Below are 24,671 nucleotides of genomic sequence, written 5' to 3'. Positions count from 1 at the left end.
GTTCCCTTTCTGCTGAGGGATGCTTCCCTGGCTTGCAGGAAGCCCCCTCGGTGTCTTCATGCGGGCCTCCTTGCGGGGCAAATCTCCGTTTCTTCCTCGTGTGGTTACTGACCCTCTCAGGAGGGCATCACTCTGGGACCCTCACAAGCCCTTCCAGCAAGCCCCACCCCGGAACACTGTAGCATGGTGTGAGGGGCGGGTTTGCACATTCAGTGCCAGAGGCCGGAGACCTTGTGCCTCCTGATAAAAGCATGGCCTGCCGCCCTTAGAGTGCTCTCCCAAGAGTGGTTGGAGAGGTCTGTGCTACAGGGGGGTTGGGAGTTGTTAGGGTGACTGAAACCGAGAATGTGGGTGCAACTGTCCCAGAGGGGAGTGCATACTGGGAGGGAGGGTATCACGGTTTGGGGACCCTAACCTGTGGGCACAGCTGAGTCAGCAGGAGTACACAGGGTGAGGGCCAGGCGTGAGGCTAGAGCAGACTTTGGGATCCCGCAGGATCAGGATCAGGACTGGCTGAGAAGGCCAGAGAAGTGGGGAAGTGGTTACAGCCCTCAGGGGCAAAGAGGGTTGCAAGCCTGGAACCTGGTAGGGCTCCCAGAACACTAGGAGGCAGTGCAAGCATCTCCAGGGAATCTGAGAGGGGAGTCCGCCACCACCTTAGGCACGTCCCTGGAGTTTTCCACGATTTCCCTGATTTCTCTCAGCAGCCCTGGGAGGTGCTGAGAGAGCCCAAAAAGCTCTGCCCAAAGTCATCACAGCGAGGCAGGATTCTTGCCGCCCGGACCGACTGGCCGCGACTCCAGACGTCCGATGTCAGCTTGGCCGGCCGATAACACTCCGGGCCCGCGCAGCCCGGAGGATACGCCCCTTCCGCCTCGGACCAATCCCTGGACCGGTCCCTTGCCACTCAGCCCAGTGAACGCTTGCCTTCAGGGCACCTCCCACCAAACGGCCTCCTGATTGGTTCGCTTTCCCTGTCCGCGGCGTTGCCCTAACAACCTGGCCCCGGGGACGCGCGGCCAGGCCTGTGGGTTCGCTAGACTGTGGACGCCTCACCAGTCCTGCCCAGTCTCTAGCACCATGTCGGTGCGGACGCTGCCACTGCTCTTCTTGAATTTGGGCGGGGAGATGCTTTACATCTTGGACCAGAGGCTGCGGGCCCAGAACATCCCAGGAGACAAGGCCCGCAAAGGTGAGAGGCGCCCGACCCACCCCCACCTCCTGCCCACTTAACAGTCAGGGACCTTTCTCAGAGGACCCCGTGGGAGACACCTCAGGAGTCAGATTCTCCTCAGGATCCTTCCACAGCAGATGAATTCCGTGTCCCCATGGGAGATCACTGGGGTATCTGACCCCCACTAGTTCCCTCGGCTTTGGGTTAGCGGGGGTGAGATCCTGGAACAGCCGGTCCTTCCAAATGTGGAGGTCCAGCTGCCCCCCTGGGTCCACCCTGCTCTTTAACCAACCAAGAGCAGGTTCTGATTCCCAGTTCCTCCAAAAGATCCTCCCAGAAGGGACAGGTTGCAGAAGGAATCTCTGGAAATGCCAGTTCACAAACAACACAGGGAAATTAGGAAGCCGCAGGCCCTTCCTTCGTCAATGTTGGGGCATCCTGTTGTGAAAATGGGCGTGTGAGAGCTTCTGCAGTATGGCCTGGGGCTCCCATCCCCTGTGCTGCACATCTGATCCCCAGGGAAGCAGCCACCCAGAACTCTTTCCAGCAGGCAACTGCTTCCCCTACATGACTTGGGCTTAATTATAAAAGAAAAGGTTCTATTTCCAGGTGGAAGAGGAAGCATTGCTGTGAAGGCCGCTGATGAAAGCATGTGTTCTCTCCAGTCATCTCTGGAGGCGTCATTGCTATTAAACATACATGTTTACTAAACCACTTTGTCTGTGGGATAAAATCCAAGGCCGTGCATGAAGAGGTAGAAAGAACAGCCTGTAGCATTCTCCCTCCATTTATGCTGCCCACTGCTGCCAGGAGATTTTCTTTATTTCCTCCCCCTCAGAATGTATGCATTTGAAAGGCAGAGTTAGAGGGAGGCAGAGAGAGGTGTCTTCTATCCATTGGTCAGTTCCTTAATGGTCTCAATGGCCAAGTCAAAACCACGAGCCACGAACTGCATCCCAGTCTACCACATGGCGGGGAGGGGGCTCCAGCATGTAAGCCATCCTCTCCACTGTTTTCCCAGGTAAACAGGCAGGGAACTAGATAGGAAACGGAGCAGCCAGGACTCAAACCAGTACCCATATAGGATGCCCACATTGCAGGTGGCATTTAACCCATTGCATTGCCATTGAGCTTTCTAAAACACAGCTTGGTCCAGGATACCTCCCTGCTTAAAATCCTCGTCAGCTTTCCACTGTTGTCTGGGTCAAGGCCAAATCCTCGCACAGGACACTTCAGGGCCCTTCCTAACCTGATCCCTGGCCACCTCTGTAGTCCTCTCTCCCTCCTCCTTTGCATCCCAAAGTTACCAAGTTCTTTATAGATGTCCGCTCAAGCCATGTTCATTCATGTTTCCCTGCTGCTAATCCCCAACCTTCCTTCCTTCTCTTTCTATCCTGCATTGTTATGCTTTATAATCCCAGGGACCAGCGCTGTGGTATAGCAGGTAAAGCCTCTACCCATGGTGCTGGCATCCATTATGGGTACTGGTTTGAGTTCTGGCTGCTCCACTATTTTTTTTTCCAAGATTTTTTATTGTAAGGTCAGATTTATAGAGAGAAGGATGGACAGAAAAATCTTCTGTCTGCTGGCTCAGTCCCCAAGTAGCTGCAACAGCCAAAGCTGAGCTGGTCTGAAGCCAGGAACTTCCTCTGGATCTCTCACATAGGTGTAGGGCTCCAAGGCTTTGGGTCATCCTCTACTGCTTTCCCAGGTGACAAGCAGGGAGCTGGGTAGGAAGTAAAGCAGCCGGGACATGAACCAGGGCACCCAAATGGGGTCCTAACACTTGCAAGGCAAGAATTTAGCCACTGAGCCACTGCTAGGCCCCAGCTGCCCCACTTCTGATCAGCTTCCTGCTAATGCACCTGGGAAAATGGAAGATGTCCTAAGTCCCTGGGCCCCTGCACCCACGTGGGGGACCTGAAAAAAGCTCATGGCTCCTGGTCTCTGGTTTGGAATAAGTCCAGCTGTAGTCATGTGGCCAACTGGGGAATAAACCAGCAGATGAAGGATCTCTCTCTTTCTGTAACTCTGCCTTTCAAATAAATACATTTTGTAAGAAATAAAAAAGCTTATTTTAGAAAGAAGAATCTCAACAGCCTCCTGGTGGCTAGGACCTGCTCATACTCTGTGAGTACCCTATATTCCCATAGCAACCCATGTGCACTTTGCTTATCATTGGCCCTGTAATGCTGAAATGATTTATGTGTGTGTGTCTGTCTTCCCCAGTGGATTGTCTGGGGCTCCTGGTGCGACACCAAGGCCAGAATACATCTGCATGCAGTCAGTGCTGTTGAACTGATGATCTAAGTTGGCAGTTTGATACGGTGTGATCATTACTTCCCTGAGAGGATTCTGTTGTCCTTGGTATCTGTGTGATCTGATGGCATCTGGGCTCATGGCCACAGTGAGCTGACAGGCCAGGTTTCTCAGAAGGGACGTCTGACCCTTGGGAGAAGAAGAGCTGTACTTGGAAGAAGTACAAGCCCACTTTCTAGAGTCACAGACCTGGGCCCCAGTTACAGCATCACCACTTGTGGTGGGGGTTAACCCTATATGACTGTTTCTTTCTCCAGAAAACAGTGGTGATAATAATAACACATACCTCAAAGCCAAGTTGTAAGGATGGAGTGAACTACTGTATCTCACGTGATTAGCACACATGATAGGGGTTCTCTTTCCAGAGGAGGGACAGGCCAGGCCAGGTCCTATGAGGATGGTGTGGCCAGCCTCGTCTTAGGAAGCTGGACCCCTCTCACCTCCTGGTCTAAGTGCAGCTTCAAGCACTTTTTCAGCCATCTTCAGCAATGCACGTGTACACTCTCACTCTACAGAGATGAGCTGTGCATCAGACATCCCATGAGATGCTGAGCAGCATCCCATCCAGCCCCTCTGCAGGTCACTGGAGTGAAGGCTTCTGCTCAGTGCAGTCCAGCAAATGACCCTAATCCTCTTAATGACACCAGCCATTGTAACAGTTTTAAAAAGGAAACACTTACTGTTTCCTATCCTCTCCCCTTCAACACCTTACTCCCCACAACCATCCCATGAGGTGGGTAATGTTACTATCCCTGTTTTATAGAAGGAGAAACTAAGACTGAGTTGCCCAGAATGACATGGGATTTGAACCTAGGTCAGCAGGCCATCCTCTTAACCATACGTGGCAGGACTAGCCCAACGTCTTTGTTAGCTCCTGTTAGCTCCACAGGAAAAGAGGAAGGTGGAGTTCAGGAAGAGATTCAGCACAGCCAGAGCATTCACGGGAAGTGGTTGGCCGTGGGAGGGGATGTGTATGCGAGAGAGAGGCAGCAAGCAAGGGAGACTTCAGCAAGTCAGAGAACACAGATCAAGTCCATGCTTGGGACTTGGCGTGATAGCAGATGCCTGTACATGCAAACCTGTCAACACCAGACAGGGGAAGCTAGTCCTCACGGAAGCTTTGATTGGAAAGCATATTTCTTCTAGATGTTTTCATCATCTCATACAACTAATTGGTCTCTAGGAGGCCACCAGTGTTGACTCCCATGAGAGCAGGGCCAGTGTTGCAGGCACACACACACACACACACACACACACACACACACACACACACACATGTTCACAGTGCGCCTCCTAGGTTGGCATTCAATGGAAAGGAAGTGCTTGCTTCTCTCTGGGGCAGTGTCCGAGTGTTACATAGTGAATGTGGTCCCGCATTTTAAGCAACAGCAAGAATAATAAATGCTACTTTGCCCCCACTCCTGTCCTCTTTTACGTTCAAGATTTGTTCATTTTATTTATCTCCAACAGAACAGCCCTGCAGGGGCCTCAGCTGACCCTGAGCGGGCATGGACCAGAGCCATTTTGTCAACAGCACACAGTCAGTCACTGTCTCTTGGAGACCAGGAGCCCCTCCTGGCACCACAGCTCCCCATCCATGTTAAGAGGATCATGCCCCCCACCTCCCTGAATTACCCCCAGCCTCTCCTGAGAGGGACAGCCAGTGACGCAAATGCCACAGAAAGAGTGGGGGAACAGTGTGCCCAGATGACTCTTCCTGCTGCTCTCCCAGCATTTTCTCTCCAAAAGCCTATGACTATTGGGAGAGAAAAATATTGCAGTTCCCCAGAGGGGATTGTGAGGGCATGGAGCTGGGTATGTGCCCAGACTGGCCACTTAGTATTTACAAATCAGGCCTCTGTGTGTGTGTGTGTGTGTGTGTGTGTGTGTGTGTGTGTGTGTGTGTGTGTGGCATGTGTGTGATCTGATTATAACTTCAGAAATGACCAGGAAGCAGTCTAGGGCCAATATTAACACAATTCCCAATTTTGGAATTATGAAACATTTTTTGAAATGTGGGTGTGTGTAGAATCTGACTGGAAGGGATTTTTCTACATTGAAATCTCCTGCCTCCCCTCTCCCCCAAAAAAAAATTAAGGAGAAAAAGAAAAGAAAAGAAAAAAACTCTCACCTTTTATGTTCAATAAGTGTCTAGAGAATTTCAGCAGAGGTGAAACTCGAGGTAAGAGTAGAAACTGGAGGTCAGCCCCATACTGGATGTGAATTAGCCACTGATTGCCATGACATTGACATCTCCGAGGCAGGTGATTTTTTAATTCCCATCTTCCAGGTGAAGAAATGGAGATTAAACCAGTTGTGGGGAGTCCATAGAGCTAGCAAGTGCAGCACCACATCTCGACCCTTGAAGGGTCCTAACAAAGATTTCTCCAGCCAAGTACATTTTCCCCTAATTTTTGGTCTCCTGGCATCTCCCCCGTGTATCTTTGCCCCCAGGATGGAGAAACAAGTATTGACACATCTTCCTTTTAACTCACATTTCGGGTTTTCTAACTTGATGGGTTTCACCTGTACTCGAAAAGAAATCTAAAGAAACCTTTCTCTACCTGTGCTTGAAATTATTCTTCCTCACAGATGGTGGTGGTTTGTTTATTTTTTACAACTCTGTGTCTTATTTATTGTTTCTCAAGATAACATCTTTAATTTACATTATATAGTGAACGAAAGGAAAGAGATTAAATTTCAGGGTAATGTTTGAGGGCGGGATCTTTGGAAAGTGATTGATGGGATTTAACAGCTGAGATGCAGCCCCCAGGATCAAACCCTGGTGGCTTTACGCCAAGAGGTCAGTGGCCAGGGAGGACAGGGCATGTGCTCCCTGCCTCTCCTGCCTGATTGGCCCGTGAAGCCTCCCTTCCACACTCTTTCATTCTGCCATCCGCCATTCTCCACCCGTTCACTCCTCCATTTGCCATCCTCCATCCTTTAACTCCTCCATCCGCAGTCTTCCATCCATTCACTCCGCCATCATCCTCCACCCGTTCAACTCTGCCAGAAGCCTGCTTCCTTACTAAGTTACAGTGATGAGAAGCAGACCAATACAAAGCATGCAACTTTCCAGAGTCCTTCAGGGTGCACCTCGGAGTGACTAGACCTCCCCCTCAGATGCTCTCTAGAAGCGAAAGCCTCTCCTGGGCTTTTTTAGGGGAACTTGTTACTTACCTGTCATCCTTTGTGAAGTTTCAGACAGAAGGCAGAGTGTTTCCATTAGACATTAAATGCAAAGATGGAACATAACATTGCATAGACCAGGTCACTGGAGCTGGGATTTGTAAAGCCTCCTCAACAGTAACGTTCTTGCTTCCTGAACTAGTGTTTTCTTTTTATATGCTTCATGTAGATGCATGGACAGAGGTGGACAGAAAACGAGGTATGCAATCTCTGGGCTGCATGTGTTTAGTCTGCATCGGTCCTTTATCAGCGGGGCTTGCAGTGGGACCACTTAGGAATCCTAAATAAGAGGACAGGCATGAGTTTGGCATTTGCTGAGATGTTGGTTGCATATCTGAATCCTTTGCAAAAAGTGCATAAACACCTGGTGTGGAACAGAAACAAGCTAACTTTGACAAAAGAGCCGTGTTGTATCTGAGGGCTCCTTCTTTTATTCAGTATCAAGTTGTGCAGGGACCACCAGGGCAGTAGCCACATTTCTAGTAGTTTGTTCTATCCAGTAGTTCTTCTCTGTATCATTCCAATTTTTAGTATCTGTGCTGCCAATGCAAGTACCCGGTAATTCTTAAAGCAACGTTGTTCTAGTGTCATGTGACCCAAGAACTGTCCCTCCCTTCAGCATGAACAACCCTCTGTTAGCGCTCAGGTCTCTGTTGAACAATGGAGAAACATGGAAGCATGTGTGACTGCATGGCCACCAGGATCGTGGGTGGAAGGCATGTGCCATGCATGCAGTATGGCCTTCTCATGCTACATCAAGCCTGGAAATGCTGCCAACTCCTTGGAATCAAACCTTAGCCTCTCCCATCCTTGTGTGTCGTATGACAGCTGGGTGTGTGAATGTCATGCCTTAGCACATGCAATATTTAAGAACACAAGCATTAGAATCAAACAAGCCCCATTCTGTTTTCTTTCTTTTTTCCTTGTTGCATATTCTTTTTTTTTTAAGATTTATTTATTTTTATTGCAAAGGCAGCTTCATAGAAGGAGAGACACAGAGAAAGATCCTCCATCCACTGGTCCACTCTCCAGTTGCCCACAGTGGCCAGAAGTGAGCCAATCCAAAGCCAGGAGCTAGAGCTTCTTCCAGGTCTCCCATGTTGGTGCAGGATGCCAAGGCTTTGGGCCATCCTTTGCTGCTTTCCCAGGCCACAAGCAGGGAGTTGGATGAGAAGTGGAGCTGCCAGGATATGAACCAGGGCCTGTATGTGATCCTAGCACTTACCAAGTGAGGATTTAGTTGCTGAATCATCATACCAGGCCTTGTTGCCCCATTCTATTTTAAACTCCACTGCAAGCTGTGTTACTTTTTTTTAAGGTTTATTTATTTGAAAGGCAGAGTTTACAGAGAGAGGGAAATACAGATCTTCCATCTGCTGATTCACTTCCCAGATTGCCACATCAGCCAAGGCTAGACCAGTTCAAAGCCAGGACGCAAGTAGATGTAGTGGCCCAAGTGTTTGAGGTATCTCTGCTGCTTTCCCAGGCACATTAGCAGGGAGCTGTCCAGAAGTGGAGTATCCAGGACTCGAACTGGCACCCAGATGGAATGCAAGCCCTGCAAACAGCAGCTTTACACGCTAAGCCACAGTGCTGGCCCCCATGTTACTCTTAAAGAGTTCAAAGTCCTCTCTGATACTTAGTTGTCCTGCTTGATAGAATGCGAATACTAACTCATAATTGTCTTAGGTTTTCTTTAAATTATGTATGTATCTGAAAGAGATAAAGACAGGGAGAGATCTCCCATCTGCTGGCTCACTCTCCTTATGCCCACAGCCAGGGCTGGGCCAGGCCAAAGCCAGGGAGCCTAGAACTCAATCCAAATGTGCTCCGTGGGTGGCAGGGACCCAAGTGTTTGTTTTTAGCATCAACAAGAAGTTAACATCAACAGTAGAACTGGGACCTGAACCCAGGCCCTTCAATATGGGTGCGCCCCAGCCTTGGAGTATAAATTAAATGAGGCAAATGAAGTTTCCAAGCCCAGTGCCTAGGACATGGAAACTGCTAACTATCCATCTGGGTTTGCTAGTTTGGCTCCAAATCTCATAAACAAGTGAATTCAGAGCAAGGTAATTGGTAGAATCTTGATTGCTTTCATCTAGATAATGATTTCATCAGACCATACTCAAAGAAAAGCCCAGTTGGAGTGCTTGATATGCTGTTGCCTTTCACAATCACCTTCTGACACTTCTCTTGAGCCATTTTTGGCCTACCCCTTGCTGCAAGGCAGAATTTTAGATGTGAAGTGTGGATTTCAAGGGCTTTTTACCTACATAATTAGATCGCTAGATTTTAACTTAAGTGTTCAGAAATGATGAGCAGAAAGTGACTTTATAACCTGAATGCAAGACTAGATGCTGAGAGCCCGAATACTAACCCTCCCGAGACACCTGTGGAAAAAAAGATCTTTTCCCCTCCTGCCTCAGCCTCTTCAGATGAAATCTGGCCTCTAGGACCTTCCTACCTGGTGCAAAGAATGCAGAGCTCGTTTGAATGCCCCAAAGTAACAGCCAAGAGTGGGTTTCAGTGTCGATGCTTAGCCCAGCACTTAAGACACCGATGTCCCACAACAGGTGCCCAGGTCTCAGTCCTGGCTAAATCCCCAACCCCAGCTTCCTGCCGGTATAGACCCTGGCAGGCAGTGACGATGGGTCAAGAAGCGCAGCTCCTGCCCCCTGTTAAATTGACCATTAGGTTGCCAATTGCTGGTGCAAAGAAAACATGAGCCAATAGTTAAAAATGTAAAAAGAGCCTTTTATTCAGGAAATCCATTTCCGGGCTTTTCCCCGTGTAGCAGAGGAGAGACAGACTGCGGAAACAAATGCTGCAGGAAAAAAGGCAGGTAGGGGGCGTGCCAGAGGGTTTTATATCCCTTCCAATACAGAATCTGACACAAGCTCTGTTAAGTCCTAATTAGGTAAGGAATGTCAACCAAGGCTCCGTTGGCCAGCCGGAACCCTGCTAGTCCAATAACGTGTCAGGTTCCTGCAGCCCATTCCGGTTCCGGGCTGAGGTCTGAGTGAGGTGTAGATTAGTCCAGCCCCTCTTCTGCACCCACAGCATGCATCACCACCCATGTGGACAATTTGGCTTGAGTTCCTGGCACCCAGCTTCAGCCCTAGCACCCTGGCCCAGCCATCAAGGCATTTGGAGAGTGTACCAATGGACAAATGTGCTCTCACTTACTTTCTCCACCTCTCAAATACATGAAAAAAAAAATTTAAGTAACACTGAGACACACTAATGGATCTGATTAAAACAGTTTCCCAGGCTTTACTGAAATACTGTGCGGGCTGCTTTTCTAGGACAACCATAACAACCCCCTCTGTTTTGTGCCTGGAGTGTTTATCTCACTGTCTGGTACATAGAAGGCCTATTAGCCACGTGCTAAGGAAAGTAAATTGTGAGAAGATATGTCAGGGGCCAGCGCCATGGATCAATAGCTGCTCCTCATCCTTTAAGCACTGCCATCCCATACAGGCACCTGCTCACGTCCCAACTCCTCCAGTTCCAATCTAGCTTCCTGCTTCTGGCCTGGGAAGGCAGTGAAAGATGGACCAGGTCCTTGGGCCCCTGCACCCATGTGGCAGACCCAGAGGAGGCTCCTGGCTCCTGGCTCCTGGCTTGAGATAACCTCAGCTCCAGCTATTGTGGTCATTTGGGGAGTGAACCAGCAGATGGAAGATATTTCTCTCTCTGTAAATATCTCTTTCAAATAAAAATATACATATCCTTTTTTTAAAAAAAGATGAAAAATATTTTTCCTTAAAAATAAAATTTGTCGGGCCCAGCGCGGTGGCACAAGTGGTTAAGGTCCTCACCTTGCACGCCCGGGATCCCATATGGGCGCCGGTTCTAATCCCGGCAGCCCCGCTTCCCTTCCAGCTCCCTGCCTGTGGCCCAGGAAAGCAGTCGAGGATGGCCCAAAGCTTTGGGACCCTGCACCCACGTGGGAGACCCGGAAGAGGCTCCTGGCTTCGGATCGGCATAGTATCGGCTGTTGTGCTCACTTGGGGAGTGAATCATCGGACGGAAGGTCTTCCTCTCTGTCTCTCCTCTCTGTATATCCGCCTTTCCAATGAAAAAATAATAATAATAAAAAAAATATTTAAAAAAATAAAATAAAATTTGTCAACATGTGCCTTCATGTTCTTTGCAAGGAATGAAAAGAGAGGTGGGGTCCCTGGGGGCCAGAATAGCACCATGTTCTCTGCAGGCATCCTCTAGTCCAACAGGTGGACTTTGTGCTCATTCTTGTGCAAGGGGCCCACGTGATCTAACTTGGCTGTATGTATTTGGTTTCTTTACTTCCCCAGGGGAGAGCTGCATTTTTCTTTTCACTTCCCCAGAGTAGCTGGCAGTCACTCTGGGGCTTGCTTTCTCATTTTGAAATGGATTCATTTGGGCCAAGCTGTTTTCCTGTTTCCTGCTTACCTAGTTGAAGAGCAGCTTATAGTAGCATTGACATAGGCTGACGTTGTGGTATAGCAGGTTTGGCTGCTGCCAACAATGCTGCTGGCATCCAAAGTAAACAATGGTTTAAGGAACATTAAGCTAGTCAGCACTGCTGGGGCTCTAACTAGAACTCTTCCTTTCTGGTCCTCCTCTGGGATCTGCATAAGTCTATGGAACATTCTTTAGACTCTGTGTTCTGAGGAAGTGTATGTGATTTCTCACTTTCCCCTGGCAAATTCTGCACTTGATACAGGTTGTGGTTAGAAAACACAGTTTATTGAAGGTGTTTTCTCGGTGGAAGGATAAGTCCCGGCATGAGGCAAGCTGGCAGAGTTCTATGTCTCTAGAGTGTCCACAGCAGGGAACTGGGTTGTCATTAAGAGGGATACCCCATTAGGGAATAGATATGATAGACTCTTGGTCCAGTGCCATGGTGTAGTAGGCTAAGCCTCTGAATGCAGTGCCAGCGTCTCATGTGCTGGTTGCTCCGCTTCCCATCAAGCTCCCTGCTTGTGACCTGGGAAAGCAGCAGAGGGTTGCTCAAGTCTTTGGGCCCCTGCACCTGTATGAAAGACCCAGAAGCTCCTGGCTCCTGGTTTCAGACTGGTCCAGCTTGATAGCCTAAGCGGTTAAAGTCCTCGCCTTGCATACGCTGGGATCCCATATGGGCACAGGCTCATTTCCTGGCTGTTCCACTTTTCTTCCACCTCCCTGTTTGTTCCCTGGGAAAACAGCGAGGACGGCCCAAAGCCTTGGCACTCTGTACCCGTGTGGGAGACCTGGAAGAAGCTTGTGGCTTCTGGCTTTGGATTGGCTCAACTCCGGCATTGAGGCAGCCTGGGGAGCGAAATCAGCAGATGGAAGATCTTTCTATCTTCTTCTCTCTGTACTGACTTTCCAGTAAAAACTTTTTAAAACTAATTTTTAAAAAAATAATAAATATTTTAAAATATACATCTGATGGAGTCTGGAGTAAAATCCAAGGGGCAAGTGTGAGTTTAACGCTTTGGTTTTGAAAGAATACATTTGGAAAGTAGAGAGAGACAGAGATGGAAAGACATGAGAGATCCTCCATCCACTGGTTCACTCCCCAAATATCTACAAGAGCCAAGATTGGCTGAGGTCACCTAAGGAAGCTGAAACTCAAGCTGTGTCTCCCACAAGCACTGGAGCCATCATCTGCCATCCTCTAAAGTGTGCATTAGCAGGAAGCTGGAATCAGCAACAAAACCAGGACTCCGACTCTTCCATGAGAACTCCTGTGTCAGTGTGGGGGTGGAATATATCCATCCTCTAAAAGAAATCATTAGAAAGGCAGATTTATGGAAAGAAAAATCTTCTGTCCACTGGTTCAATCCCTAAGTGACTACAGCGCCCAAAGCTAAGCCAATCTAAAGCTGGAAGCCTGGAGCTTCTTCCGGGCCTCCAACGCAGGTGCAGAGTGCCAAGGCCTTGGGCCATCCTCTACTGCCTTCCCAGGCCACAAACAGGGAGCTGGATAGAAAACAGAGCAGGCAGAACAAGAACCAGCACCCATGTGGAATCCTGGCACTTGCAAAACAAGGATTTAGCCACTGAGTCATGATGCTGGGCCCAGAATGTATCCATCCTACATTTTCTTCTTAGTCCTTCCATTTAAGATTTAAATATAACTCCACTTTCTCCCCATAAAATGCACAGAGATGTTTTAAAATGTTTCCATGAACCGTCAAGGTATTTCCATTAATTACTTGTAGGTCATGGTGCCTGAAATAATAAACTCACAGCTCTTCCTTTAAAGACACAAGACCATAGCCAATTAACTTGGTACATCCTTTGTGTGTGGCAAAAGGAGTTTAAAACTTTAGTACTAGAGGTGAGTGTGTGACTCAGGAGGTTAAGCCACTGCCTGCAACACTGGCATCCCATATGAGTGCCAGTTTAGGTCTCAACCATCCGCTTCTAATCCAGCTCCCCGGAAAAGGTCTGGGAAAGCAGTAGAAGATGACCCATGTGCTTGGGCCCCTGGCACCCATGTGGGATATCCTGATGGCGTTCCAGGCTTCTGGCTTTTATGGACATTTCAGGTATGAACTATCTGTCTCCCCCTCTCTCTATAACTCTGTCTTTTCAATAGACAAGTAAACTTTTTTAGCTAAATAAAGGCTTAGTAATAATTTCTCATTTTAATACTTGATTTTGTGTAATTAAGTAATTTCGTTTTCTCTCCCAATTTTAATTACTGTGCATGTATATTCTCATCATCTATATCCTCTCATCTTTAAGGCAGAATAACTGGCTTAATTAGGAAGAATCTATATTCAACCAGCCCTCTTCTGTATCTCAAACCAGTTAGTGTCATTCAGCTGAGTTGTGCAAAATAGCTAAGTGAACGAAGACCTAAAATTATAGGCAATTTGGTTTGTACATGCCTTTTATTCCCACAAGATAGAAATTTCCCACTTGAACAACAGTGTGAACCATATATTCTTATAGTGTAATGCCAATATTATGGATTAAATGTAGAAAACACCGCAGTCTCAACTTGAGCTGTGTCAGGTACATGTCTTAAAGAAACATTAGTATTCCTTCAATCTCTAACCAGACTTTTCTGTTTTTATCAAATGTTGTATTTCCAAAAGAGCCAATGACTTATTCTTATGAGATTGAAATTTAAAGTGTTTAGATTTTTTTTTTAAGAGTGACACTGCTTCTCATTTTTAGAAAGTATCCCAAAATGTTTAAGTGGAATCTCTGAAGTGTTTCCCTTCAGGCCCAGCACGGTAGCCTAGCAGCTAAAATCCTCACCTTGAACGTGCCAGGATTCCATATGGGCACCAGTTCTAATCCCGGCAGCTCCACTTCCCATCCAGCTCCCTGCTTGTGGCGTGGGAAAGCAGTCAAGGATAGCCCAAAGCCTTGGGACCTGCACCTGCATGGGAGACCTGGAAGAGGTTCTGGGCTCCTAGTTTCAGATTGGCTCAGCTCCGGCCATTGTGGCTACTTGGGGAATGAATCAGTGGACAGAAGATCCTCCTCTCTGTCTCTCCTCCTCTCTGTATATCTGACTTTGCAACAAAAATAAATAAATATTTTAAAACAAAACAAAAAAGAAGTATTTCCCTTCAAGTCTGTGCAGTGGTTCACAACCTCTGAGCACAGCCCCTTTGGAGTCACCTTTGTTTCTCTTTGCCCCCAAGTGGTATCATAAATGATGTGTCCAGGCACCGCTGTACCTGCTCCACAGGGAGCTGCTCTCAGCAGGCACCTGCAGCCTCCCACCTCCAGCTGTCCCCTTCTGCTGCCGCGAGCATTCACATGTAAAGCATCCTGCAGGACCTTGCTCAGCTTGGCTTGTCTCTTCTTTCTGCAGTTCTGAACGACATCGTCTCCACCATGTTCAACAGAATGTTCATGGAGGAATTGTTCAAACCCCAAGAGCTCTACTCCAAGAAGGCCCTGAGGACTGTCTATGACCGCCTAGCTCACGCCTCCATCATGAGACTAAACCAAGCCAGCATGGATAAGGTGAGCACGACTGCTGCCTCTGTCATCTGGGTTGCCTTTCTTTTACCTTTGGTGGGTGACCATAGCGGATGGAGAAAAACAGACACTGGCAAATATCAGCAGTAGTGGTGGAATTTCAGAGCACTGGGAGAGCCCTCAGCCACCATGCACACCAAGCCCCCGTTATATGTATCGTTGCAGCTGCCCAAAGTGTGGCGCACTGGTTTTCATGGCCAGGCTTATCAACCCCTAGAACACAGGCCTCCACCCCATAGAAGCACTTACCCTTGAAAACGTGGACTCGGCCTTGGTCTTAACAGGTCTCAAATCTACATTGAGGTACCTAGGCATTTTTAAAAGAAAATTCAAAATGCACAGTCTTTTCTGATGTGAACATATTGATTTCTTTGGGAAAAATTATTGACCTACTGTCATTTTTAAAAAGATAATAACTCTGTGTAACTGAAGGACAGAAGACAAACTAATGTGTTAGGATTAAAATAGTATGTAAACAGCCGCCCTCAAGGAAGCAAATATAACCCCATCCCTAGAGTGTGGACTGCACTTGGTGACTTCCTTTCGAAGAGTGGGATGTCGAGCAGAGGGAGAAAGCATTAGCTTTCCACCAGGGAAACCAGCCAGGCAGCCTCAGCCAGGCAGCCCAGGGACCCGTGAGCAGGGAGAGGTCACATGGATGGCATGCGCCAGTGTGATGTCATGCATGACAGTGGCACTTCATCTCCACGGTCTTCCTCCCCAAAGCTTATCCCCAGTCTAACCAAGAGAAAAACGTCAGACAAGTACCAACTAGAAGCCATGTTACAAAATACCTGATGAGTACTGAAAGCTGTCAAGGTCACCAAAACCAGAGAAACCATCACAGCCACAAGAGGAGCCCAAAGAGACATGGCAGACACATGACTGGCATCTTGTAGGGGATCCTAGGACAGAAACAGCACACTGGGGAAAACTATGGAAATCTCAGTAGGGTATGACCTTTAGTTCGTTTGAAACATAGCCTTTCCGAGGGTGGGCTTGCAGTGCAGCGGGTTAGGACAGTACTTTGAGTGCCTGGGTTCAAGTCCCAGGTCTGCTAATAAGTGCCCTGGAGGACAGCAGATGATGAATCCAGTAGTTGAGTCCCCACAGACCTGGACTGAGTCCTGGGTTCTTGGCCTCAACCTGGTCCATCCCCAGCTATTGGGGGCATTTGCAGAGTGAACCAATGAATGGAAAGACCTCTCTGTCTCACCACCTTTCAGATAAATGTTGATAATAGTAATTCTTTTTAAAGTTCCTTCCTTATATGGATATCTAGTTAGTTGGTTAGTTAGTTAGTTGACCGGCAGAAAGAAAGCTCCAATCCACAGATTCAATCCCCAGATATCTTGCCAAAACCAGGACTCAGAAACCCACTTCAGGTCTCCCACATGACAGGCAGGAAGACACTTGAGCCGTGACCATGGCTTCCCCCGCTCTGTGTTAGCCAGAGTCCAAGCAGGTGCCCTGATGTGGGATGCAAGCATCTGATGCCAGATGCCCACCCTTCCATCGTGGGACTGACTTGTGACTGGTGCCTGGCAGCCCTGTAGAAGCAAGGTGCCTGTGCCCTTACCCATGCCCACTTACCTCCTACCACTTGGCTTGGAAAGCTGTTTATCTCCCTGCACTCCACTTTCTCATTTATAAAGTGGGGATAATAATAGCTACATGATCAGTTATTGGGAAGACTAAGTGGGAAATGTAGATGTTCGGCAAATATTCTTTATCTCCTCTCTGCTCTTTCTTCTCCCTCTACATTGAAGGAAATTTAACCTTCCATGGAGGAAGTATATAGAATTTGAAACTGAAAAAGAACCTGGGTTTGAGTCTTATTTTGCTTTTTACCAGTCTCTAGATTTGAGATCCAATTAACTATATAACTGAACTTGTTTTTTTTTTTAAGATTTATTTTATTCAGGACTCAGTGCATTAGCCTAGCAGCTGAAATCCTCATCTTGCAAGCACCAGGATTCCATATGAGTGCCAGTTCTAATCCCAGAGGCCCTGCTTCCCATCCAGCTCCCTGCTTGTGTCCTGGGAAAGCAGTCAAAGACAGCCCAAATCCTTGGGACCTGTGAGAGAGGAGTTAGTGGGTAGTAGGCAGTTAGGGTATTCTGGGTCCCCGAGTAAAGGAGAATTTCCCCACCATGTCTTGGACGCACCAGAACACGTCTCTTCCAAGGGACAAGGAAGACAAGGACGCTATTAGCTTATCAATGCCCCACCTGAAGTATTATCGACCATTACCTCTGGCCATTGTGGAAGGGCCTCAGGCTGATAAGTGATGCATATCTGCCCAAGGCCTGGAATGTCCCATATCCTGCACCTCCCTGATCTTTTGCCCCAAGACCGAACACCTGGGGACCACCTGGGGATGGGGAAATTCCTTTAAAAGATCCCAACACTCCCCGTGCACGGGTCCTTTCTATCTCAAAGCCCCCTCCCGTCACTAGGACGGGAGTCTTCTCTTCTCAACTTTCCTAATAAATCTTGCGTTAAAACTAAACTGTGTCCGCATGAAAATTCTTCTTTCCTGCGAGACAAGAATTTGAGGTTGCTGCCATACTCGGAGTCAAAATTCCTGCAACACCTGCACCCGCATGAGAGACCTGGAAGAGGTTCTAGACTTCTAGAATCAGATTGGCTCAGCTCTGGCCATTGTGGCCAGAAGGGCAGATATACAGAGAGAAAGAAAAACAGAAAGAAAGGTCTTCCATCCCCTGGTTCACACCCCAAATGGCCACAATGGCCGAAGCTGAGCTGGTCCAAAGTCAGGGTCTCCTGGATCTCCCACATGGGTGCAGGGGTCCAAGTGTTGCAGGAATTTTGACTCCGAGTATGGCAGCAACCTCAAATTCTTGTCTCGCAGGAAAGAAGAATTTTCATGCGGACACAGTTTAGTTTTAACGCAAGATTTATTAGGAAAGTTGAGAAGAGAAGACTCCCGTCCTAGTGACGGGAGGGGGCTTTGAGATAGAAAGAACCCTTACCTCCTGCCATAGTGGCAGGAGGAAAAGTAAAAAGAACCCTAGTCCTCTGCCATAGTGGCAGGAGGCAAAGAAGAAAAACCCGAATGAATGGTGGGGAATGCACCTTTTAAAGGTTTCCCTCAAAGATGTTTCTCCATAAACAAAGAAAATTCCTGATTTCCAAGGTACCTGGCCTTGGGACAAAAGGTCACAGAGATACCAGACATAGGACATTCCAGGCCTTAGGCGATGTGTATTACTTCTTCCTGCTCTCCTTTCAATGATAAAGAGATCAGCCTGAGGCCCTCCCACAATAGCCAAGGTAATGGCAGATACTTCAGGTGGGGAATTGATATGCTAATAGCACCACTGTCCCTTGGAAGAGACGTGCCCTGGTGAGTTCAAGACATGGTGGAGAAATTCTCTTTTACTCAGGGACCCAGAATACCCTAACTGCCTACTACCCACTCTAACTCCTCTCTCATTCCGCCCCCCAGAAGAAGTGACCCTAACTGCTGTTAGGGGGAAATGGGACGGTGACCGCTCTGACTGCTTCCTGCTGACATGGGACGAAGTTCAAAGGCAGCAGTTGGGCATTCCTCTGGGGGTCGGTCTAAGGGTCCCCAGTGGAACGTAGAAGTCATCAAAGACGCCTGGCAGAAGTCATCAGAGGTGCCTGGCTGGTTGTTTTGTCTCTTGATGTTCCTTCTTGTTGAAGTCTAGATGACAAAACAAAGACAATTATTATATCTCCCAACCTAGTATGTAATGGGATAGGTGGAAACATCAGTTTAAATACTTGAGTTTTAGAACTTAGATATGAGAAACATTTTGTCGAACATTGGACTTGAGCAGTGTTTAAGGCTATGAACTAGATTTATCAGTTTGAAATAATTCTTTTTAAGCTCAACTTTTGAAACAATTAAACTCAATGAACATTATAGAGCACATGAAACTTTCTGAGCTACATGAAATTGCTATCTAGGTCCATTAGAAGGCACAGAACCAATGAAACTTAACATGTGGCTTTAGGACTTGAACCCGTATACGGCATGTAAACATTAAGTTTCCATGGAGTTACAATTCCGTCTAGCATTGATGATTCTGAATTAAGATTCAAACTTACTTGACTTTTAAAAATACTACAGTTGCTTTGTATACAAATGGTGGATTTTTAAAATAACAATTGTACTTTACCAGTTGCTGGAAACCCTAAGAGTGTCAGAAGACATTGAGCCTAGAACATAAAGCACAGCGCTGAAAACATTTCATTGCAAGACTTATCTGGATCATAGCGTAGATGGCAAAAGATTTAACTAGTTGTGAATTACAATAACCCAGCAGCTTATGGCACTCTAGTAAGAATTCACAAAACTCCACACATTAGGGCAAAGGCAATGAACTAGTCCCGTAGTTGTAACAAGCCATACATTGACAGTTGGAGAACAGAAGAGTCTTAAATATATGAACAGAGAGATCCCCAATAATTTAGTAAATGAGGAAGACATGAACCCTGCCTCAGAATAGTGAGGGTGTTCTACCTAGTGATGTCTAGTACAAACTGAAGAGCGATGGCAAACATGCCCTGTCAGGAGCCTGGTCAGCGATACAGGCTGACAGTTACAAGCTAACTTTTCCCCAGAAAAACTTCTTTTCTGAGCTTCTAGATTAATCTGTCTGTCACCTAAGGTAATTTGGGACTCCTGAGAGACCCTGATGGTCACCCTGAGAGAGGGAAGAAGCCCAAGCTAGCTAGGACAGAGAAGGCAGTGTCCAGATGGAAACTTAAAATTTTCCTTTCCACTGTGAAAACCACCCGGGGCTCCTCGATGCTGTTACGAGGTGTCACCAAAGTCCATGGATGGCCTTGAGCCTGTGCAGGTTCCCAGGCTGCTTCCTGTCCCATGTGGGAGATCCAATGGGAGATGACTGACCTAAAGTACTTGGCCTTCAAGGACAGTCAGATCTCCAATGACCTCCTTGGTAGTTGGGACATGGCCCCCTGGGCATCCTTTCTGAAGAAGTGTCCGTTGCTTCTGCAATGAAGAGCACTTGGGAGGCCTCCGGGGGTCTCACTGGAACCAGGAGCACACACCTCTCTCATCCTGCTTTGCCATGGGATCCCCTCCTGGTCTCTGAGGTAAAAGACCATGGGGACCCCTTTAAGAGGATATCAGGGCACATTCAGGTCCCATTTGTCTAAAGTTCTATCCTAATGTCCTGGGCAGTTAAGAATCTGTTATCTATATCACCTATTCTTCTCTACATAGAATCTAGTGGAATATACTTAAAGTCATTCCTCAAGCAGTTTAAGAAGCTGGGGGATTTCTCTGTGGCTCTTAATCTCAGATTTGTTTAAATCAAAATAAGATTCAGCTTAGCAATTCTCATTTATGAACATTTGTCCATAGTCAATTGAAATAGACTACATAGCTTGTCACGTATATCAGATAACATACATTATAAAGTAAAACTTTTGTAACAGCTTTTGAAAAATCTCTTTAAGTGTTTTAAAGTTACCACATCTTGCTCTTAGCAACACTAGTTGAAGGTGCTTTTAGTTGGGACCTGTAGCTTACTGCTTAGCTTTAGTTCTATCTGCAATGGATGCAATAGTATCTGTTGGTACTAGAAGATGAAGCATTCATTGTCAGAATTATAATAACAAATATAAACATCTATTTACACAGCACACTGTGGAACCACCTGTAGGACTTATACACACATGTACTGTTTAGGCCTTGTTCATTAGGATAACAGTTATAAACAATAATGCAATAAGATTATTAGACTTTAGTGATGTTTTCACATTTGTACCAATAGCAGTCTGTTAAGATTTCATTATACTGGAACTAGAGCTAGCGAGCAGATTTAGTCACCAATAAGAAAATAACTTTAAGTTAAAAAAAGTTGCTTTGACAAAGAATCAGATTTCAATTCCATTGCACCAAAGATAAACATTTAGAAAATATTGTACACAATATGTTCAATTGTACCATACATTCTTTAAGAACTTGCTGTCTTCCTGTAAGACATAATCTCACAAACGATGCTTTTTGCAAGTTAGAACATGAATAATTGACAATGCAAGAACACAAATAATCCCAACTTGATACAGCTTCACAATTAAAAGACAACTTGACCAATAAACATAACCACCAGTATATGCATTAGCAGTTTTTGAAACTTCACCAAGAATCTTTGTAATTATGCAAGTATTCTTTCACTTTAATAGAACATACAAGCTCACACGCAGAATCTGCTCCTCCTTATAGCAAGCACTACTCTGGGTGTAAACACTGTAGGCCAGATCTGATCAGAGCTGGGATGGCACTATAAATCAGTAGATGGTTAAACTTCAAGACCAAGCATCAGCAAAAGCAGCAGAAAACATTGCAAAAACACTGAGAACTCATCGCTGAAGCCAGTTGCAATGACACAGAAAGACTTTGATTTAGCACATGAACACAGCATTAACAGTGAGATACACCATGAAGCAAAAGGCACATAGAATGAAATACTAGTTGTCAGGGTCAGAGGAAACTGCAAAGGGAAGGAGTCTCTCAGGCTACAAAGAGTTAATGAATTTTAAGTTCTCCCCGGGGGTGCAGGAGTCTGGGGTCTAGCCCATTGTTAACTAGCAATATTCCCGTTGGTTCCCGAGATCAGTGACCAAGGAGAGACAAAATGAACTTCTACCTCCTGTTAGATCTCTAACAATTAAGCCTAAAATGAAACAATTAAAGCTAAAAAACAGAACAGGGAAGGTCCAAGGTAAAAGCCAGTTGTGTGCTCCACGTGGCGGTGGAGCCAGCACAGCACAGCATAGTTATGCAAAGAGACCCATCCAGACTAACTCTCTCCACTCTAAAGCTCAAAGCTGGCAGCCAGGCTGTGGCATCCCTGTAATTGCGGAGGCACCCCAAGGGGTATCTCCGTTCAGCCCCCCATTCCTGTGACATGCTAGCTCTGGGACTCCTGCCAGTGCAAGTAAATCCTGGTTTTGCACCTGGACCTACTCGTCAGAATAGCATGTGCTGGGAGCACTGAAATGAGGATAGAAACTAGAAGCGTCCCTCAGTTTCTATCTCTCCTGAGTCTAAGACGTCTCTTAGGACTCCTATAGCTCGCCCGTGGTGTCCAGGTGTGCGCTGCTGAAGACCACAGAAGAAGGGAGGAAGGTGGGAGTGAAGTCAGCACACTTGACTCACGTCGCTCGACCTTCCACGCCTTGTGGGATGTCTCGGTATAGCATGTGCCAGGAGTGAACAATCCACTCCTGTTTCCTGCGCCATGCTAGTCCTAGGCCTCTGCCTGGTGCAATAATCTGATGTCCTGAAGAGCATATAAGTCAGAAGCAGCATGTGCCAAAGAATATCCCCTGCATCTGCTGCGTCTGGGACTTCTGCCGGACAAAATATGCTCTCCTTTTGAAATTTTGTTCTAACCTCGAGCTGACAAGCCTGACCATAAACTTCAGCTTGATTCTATAAGCCTGTATAACAATGTCCTTAACTAGAGCTGGAGGAATACCTGTGTTGACTCTGGCTCTCTGCTTACATTAGCGACTACACTGGTTAAGAGCTGACCTGGAGGAACTGTCTCTGCTGACTGCCTTGTGAAGGAATTAAAGCACTCTCCAGTTAAGTTTATCTTAGATCTCATCTTTAGAGGGGCCTAGAAAGAAACTCTGCCTGACTTTTCCTTTTCCCCATCACAGACCAGCTGGTATTTAGCACATACTGACCAGTAAAAGAAAACCCAAAAACTGAACCCATAGAGAATGAGGAGACTTAGTGAGAAAAAGCCTTTGGAGAAGATATCAGAAAGGTAACGGAGGACTCATCAGTGCCTGAGGCCATTTGGGAATTGAGGCACGCAGCCCAGGGCTCGTGGCCTCGCAGTGGTGACGACTGAGTCCCCGCAGAAGGAAGGAAAGAGTGCAGATTTCAGCCCGACACCCTGACGGGCTGTTGGAGTCTGGGGTACAGTCCAGAGGCCTTTCGAAAAGCATCAGGGAGTGGCCCTGACCAGAATTTCTGAGGCGCCCTAAGACTTCTCCCAGTCTCACGCGACGGGCTTAGTCCGCGAAAAGAAACTGAGTCTGGACAAAACCGACATTCCTGGAGCCAAGGACCCCAGCTCCAGGGGATCAATTTAGCCAAACTCAGCAAGCCTCGCCCCTGAGTCTTAAGACCGGCAGCCGCGCTAGACGCATTTAACTGGCTGACAGGGACCCGGTGTTTCTTTTTCCGAGAGTTACTAATTGTGGAGAGCTAGTGTCTCCGAAAAACAGGATAGAGAGTCCGCTTTGCTCACCGTCCGACGAGATGGATGTCTGGAGGCTGGCTGGAGATGAACTCAAGTCTCGCTGGTAGAATCCGAGTCACGGCACCAAAACTGTTGCAGGAATTTTGACTCCGAGTATGGCAGCAACCTCAAATTCTTGTCTCGCAGGAAAGAAGAATTTTCATGCGGACACAGTTTAGTTTTAACGCAAGATTTATTAGGAAAGTTGAGAAGAGAAGACTCCCGTCCTAGTGACGGGAGGGGGCTTTGAGATAGAAAGAACCCTTACCTCCTGCCATAGTGGCAGGAGGAAAAGTAAAAAGAACCCTAGTCCTCTGCCATAGTGGCAGGAGGCAAAGAAGAAAAACCCGAATGAATGGTGGGGAATGCACCTTTTAAAGGTTTCCCTCAAAGATGTTTCTCCATAAACAAAGAAAATTCCTGATTTCCAAGGTACCTGGCCTTGGGACAAAAGGTCACAGAGATACCAGACATAGGACATTCCAGGCCTTAGGCGATGTGTATTACTTCTTCCTGCTCTCCTTTCAATGATAAAGAGATCAGCCTGAGGCCCTCCCACAATAGCCAAGGTAATGGCAGATACTTCAGGTGGGGAATTGATATGCTAATAGCACCACTGTCCCTTGGAAGAGACGTGCCCTGGTGAGTTCAAGACATGGTGGAGAAATTCTCTTTTACTCAGGGACCCAGAATACCCTAACTGCCTACTACCCACTCTAACTCCTCTCTCACAAGGACTTGAACCATATTCTGCTGCTCTTCAAGGCCATAACAGAGCTACATTAGAAGTGGATGCAAACCAGCACCCATAAGGGATAGTGGTGCCACAGGCAAGAAGCTTAGCCTACTATGCCAGGGCACCAGCCCTCAAACTTTTATTTTTTAATCTTGCATTTGTCTTCATCCTTTATACCCATCATGGCATCGTGTATACAACAGGCACTCAATGTTTAATAAGGATGGCTGCCGGAGTCCAGCTCCAGCTGAGTTCGGAACTCGGAACTCGAGAAGGGTGCATGGATGAGACGCAGAGAAAGAGAAAGACAGACCACTAGGATTTCATGATCATAATGGACAATGCACGAAAGCTGTCCGCTTTATTTATACAAAGTCAGTCAAACTCTGGCTCAGACTTTTTACGTCATGGTCAAGTTGGGAATCTCGCAGGATAATTCTATTAGTTTTACCTAGAAACAATAGAAGTTCCTGCTACAATTCTTATCCTACAACTCAATCTTGTATCACAAAGAAAAGGGGAATCTAAAGAATGAGGAAAGAATGAAAGCCTAAATATAGGTCCCTTGATTAGCATAAGGTCAATGGGGACAGCCAAGACAGTAGGAATAATAGAAGGCCCTTTTGCAAGACACTATCACCACATTAACCTCCAAGCTCACACTGAGCAAAAGGCCAGCCTCACAGTAGCAAACAATGCCTGGATGGATTAGAATTCCCCAGCAGGGTGGTCCGGTGTCCATGCAAAAGAAGGTGGAACTGCATTCAGGTGGCCTCAGAGACGTCCCCAGGGCCCTGCCAAATAGCGGGAAGTTCCCTGCAGTCCTGCCTGCAATGGAACAATACTCTTCACACCTTCGTGTCTCCCACATCCACTGCACAGACCCCAACAGATGGCAGAGACACTCCAGTCTCTCCTCCCACTGCATACACACCCCACTGTCCCTGCCGCCTTCTACCTGGGAGCGTTTCACTGCACATTGGAGCAGTGA

The 24,671-nt window shown here is 47.1% G+C and overlaps 1 protein-coding gene across 4 annotated transcripts in view; it reads left to right on the top strand.

The window, feature by feature from the left end:
- Nucleotides 1-820: 820 nt before the first annotated feature.
- OSCP1 (organic solute carrier partner 1) overlaps nt 821-24,671 on the top strand; it is a 43,161-nt gene continuing 19,310 nt past the window's right edge. For 2 of the 4 annotated variants that reach the window (XM_040974213.1, XM_040974214.1), the window contains exons 1-3: nt 821-1,192; nt 6,852-6,881; nt 14,490-14,644. In XM_040974213.1, coding sequence (XP_040830147.1) covers nt 1,081-1,192; nt 6,852-6,881; nt 14,490-14,644 — 297 coding nt within the window. In that variant the 5' untranslated portion in view covers nt 821-1,080. The remainder of the gene's footprint in view (nt 1,193-6,851; nt 6,882-14,489; nt 14,645-24,671) is intronic. The other 2 variants (XM_040974215.1, XM_040974216.1) reach the window with 1 other exon arrangement.

This window comes from Ochotona curzoniae, unplaced genomic scaffold (assembly GCF_017591425.1).
Source record: "Ochotona curzoniae isolate NIBS_2020 unplaced genomic scaffold, NIBS_Ocur_1.0 contig_2404, whole genome shotgun sequence".
In the NCBI taxonomy this organism is placed as follows: Eukaryota; Metazoa; Chordata; class Mammalia; order Lagomorpha; family Ochotonidae; genus Ochotona; species Ochotona curzoniae.
This window is presented reverse-complemented; position numbering and strand designations above follow the sequence as displayed.